General features: G+C 33.1%; 1 protein-coding gene across 2 annotated transcripts in view; it reads right to left on the bottom strand.

Moving 5' to 3' along the window:
- Mip (Myoinhibiting peptide precursor) overlaps window positions 1–2,500 on the bottom strand; it is a 337,288-nt gene that overhangs the window by 4,939 nt on the left and 329,849 nt on the right. For both annotated transcript variants that reach the window (XM_068383821.1, XM_068383820.1), the window contains exons 9-10: window positions 1,271–1,348; window positions 220–484 (exon numbers count right to left, since the gene is read on the bottom strand). In XM_068383821.1, the coding sequence (XP_068239922.1) occupies window positions 220–484; window positions 1,271–1,348 (343 nt within the window). The remainder of the gene's footprint in view (window positions 1–219; window positions 485–1,270; window positions 1,349–2,500) is intronic.

Here is a 2,500-nt window from a genome sequence, read left to right as displayed (position 1 = left end):
TTAAAATTCTAAGTGTGATTCTTGATTACAAATTTACTTTTGAGAAGCACATTAGGTCTGCTTCTTTATTAACTCCACAAAATAATAACTTATTGAGAAATTCTTTCAAGATTTTCAATGATTAGTGTATAGTTATATCACGAAAAAGAAAATATTTAAGGTAAATTCTATTTATAAGACTCGTACAATTATAGAATCCTTGGGGCCTCTAGTTCTCACCTCTAAGACTGGACCAATTAGTTGAACGGGGTGAAACCCTTGCAGTGTAATCGGGCTTCTTGCCCCAGATAGACCATCCACGCTTCTGTGGACTGGCCTTCATGAGTCTAGCAATGGCTACGGGAGACAGCAGCGCCCTCTGCAGCTCTTCTTCCTCCTGCTCTTGCTCTTCGTCGTCTGTGAAGTCTTCAGTGGTGTCTCCTAATCCAGAGCGTTTTCCCCAGGCGCCGTGGAGGTTCTTCCACGCTCTCTTTCCCCAAGATCCCTGTGAGTTGGGGAATGCTTAAATTGGGGAAGTCTTGTAATGGGAATTTGATAATTCACTAAATACTCGCAACTGATATTTTCAGTATTAAATAAAATGTAACAATGATATCGTCTCCTGCATTGCAATTTAGTCTTTATTGGTTAGGCAGAGTTCAGATCCATACCAGGCTTCCTATGGCCTTCAAAATCTCACCACATTAAAGGCACTGACCAATGTTGACATATGCTACCATCAGTTTCCATCCACACACCATATCTCTAACATTAGGCAAAGTTTACATGAATACAAACATATAGTACATCCCTCAAGGATACATACATACGGTACAATATTAAAAAATATATGCACGGTACAGTCATCAAAAACATAGCTATGGTACTGTCCTTTAAGACATGCATACGGTACAGCCTTCAAAACACACACAATACGTTCAGTCTCCAAAGACATCCAAATGGTACAGTCTTCAAAGATATACACGCGGCGCATTCTTCAATCATACATACAATAATAAACACAGTTTCAATGGATACTTAAGGATACATAAATATGACACAGTTCTCAAGGTTAGGTAGATATGATAGTGTTTACTGACGTGAAAATATACTGAAGTCGTTCTTGACACAATTATGCTCTTAGTTTTTACGGGTACACAAATTTCGCTTACCTTTTAAGGATACTTAAATATCACAAAGTGTTCAAAGATGCATGTGTAAGTTGAAATAGTGAAGGATACATAAGAGATTTAACAAGGATACATAAGTCTCGCGTCTGTCTGGAGCTTACCTGAAGGTTGGACCATCCAGCTCGCTTTTCCAGTTCTTCAAGAGTCTCTGCTGGGAGGTCTCGTTTGCCCCAAGATCCCTGTCATAGAAAAATATATTTTATGAGGTAACATTTATCATCATCATCATCATTATGATTATGATTATGATCATGATTATGATTATTATTATCATTACTGGCTAAGCTACAACCTAGGTTGGAAAAGGAAGGTGCTATAAACTGATCTTGTAGGTTCTGTAATGCGTTAGATTTCCGTGTGATAAGACTAAGAAAGCAGTTCTTAAAATAAGTAAAGTATAAGGCCAAGGGGGTCCAACAAGAAAAAATAGCCCAGTGAGGAAAGAAGATAAGGAAATAAATATAAAATACCAATGATACAAGAAAACTTTTTATAATAGAAATCTACCCTAAATAAGAATATTAGGCTTATAACTTTTTTTTCTTTTTAAATAAATTTCAATTTTCCCTTTTAAGTAGTTGAATCTTAATAAAAAAAAAAACTTGTAGTAAATAGCAAAAAGTTCACCAAATAATGAAATTAAAAGAATTTTAGGGAAACAAATTTCACCAAAAACAAACTATCGAAGACTGTTTCATAATGCGTTTAGTAAAATAAATGAAGAAGGTAAAACATCATGTCACATACAAATCGAAACTATTTTTTTTTCCACCGTATACATATTTGGAAAAGGGGACAATTAAGAAATGTTAAAGCTACGGAGAAAAAAACTTACTATATTTGTTGAAAGAAAAAAATGTTAAAGCTACGGAGAAAAAAACTTACTATATTTGTTGAAAGAAAAAAATGTTAAAGCTACGGAGAAAAAAAAACTTACTAGTTTTGTTAAAACAAACATGTTAAAGCTACAGAGAAAAAAAACACTTACTAGTTTTGTTAAAGCAAATATGTTAAAACTACGGAGAAAAAAAACTTACTAGTTTTGTTAAAGCAAATATGTTAAAGCTACGGAGAAAAAAAACTTACTAGTTTTGTTAAAACAAATATTTTAAAGCTACGGAGAAAAAACTTACTAGTTTTGTTAAAACAAATATTTTAAAGCTACGGAGAAAAAAACTTACTAGTTTTGTTAAAACAAATATTTTAAAGCTACGGAGAAAAAAAACTTACTAGTTTTGTTAAAACAAATATTTTAAAGCTACGGAGGAAAAAAAAACTTACTAGTTTTGTTAAAACAAATATTTTAAAGCTACGGAGAAAAAAACTTACTA

Source organism: Palaemon carinicauda, chromosome 12 (assembly GCF_036898095.1).
Source record: "Palaemon carinicauda isolate YSFRI2023 chromosome 12, ASM3689809v2, whole genome shotgun sequence".
NCBI classification, from domain to species: Eukaryota; Metazoa; Arthropoda; class Malacostraca; order Decapoda; family Palaemonidae; genus Palaemon; species Palaemon carinicauda.
The sequence above is the reverse complement of the archived record's forward strand: the minus strand, read 5'-3'. Positions and strand labels throughout refer to the sequence as shown.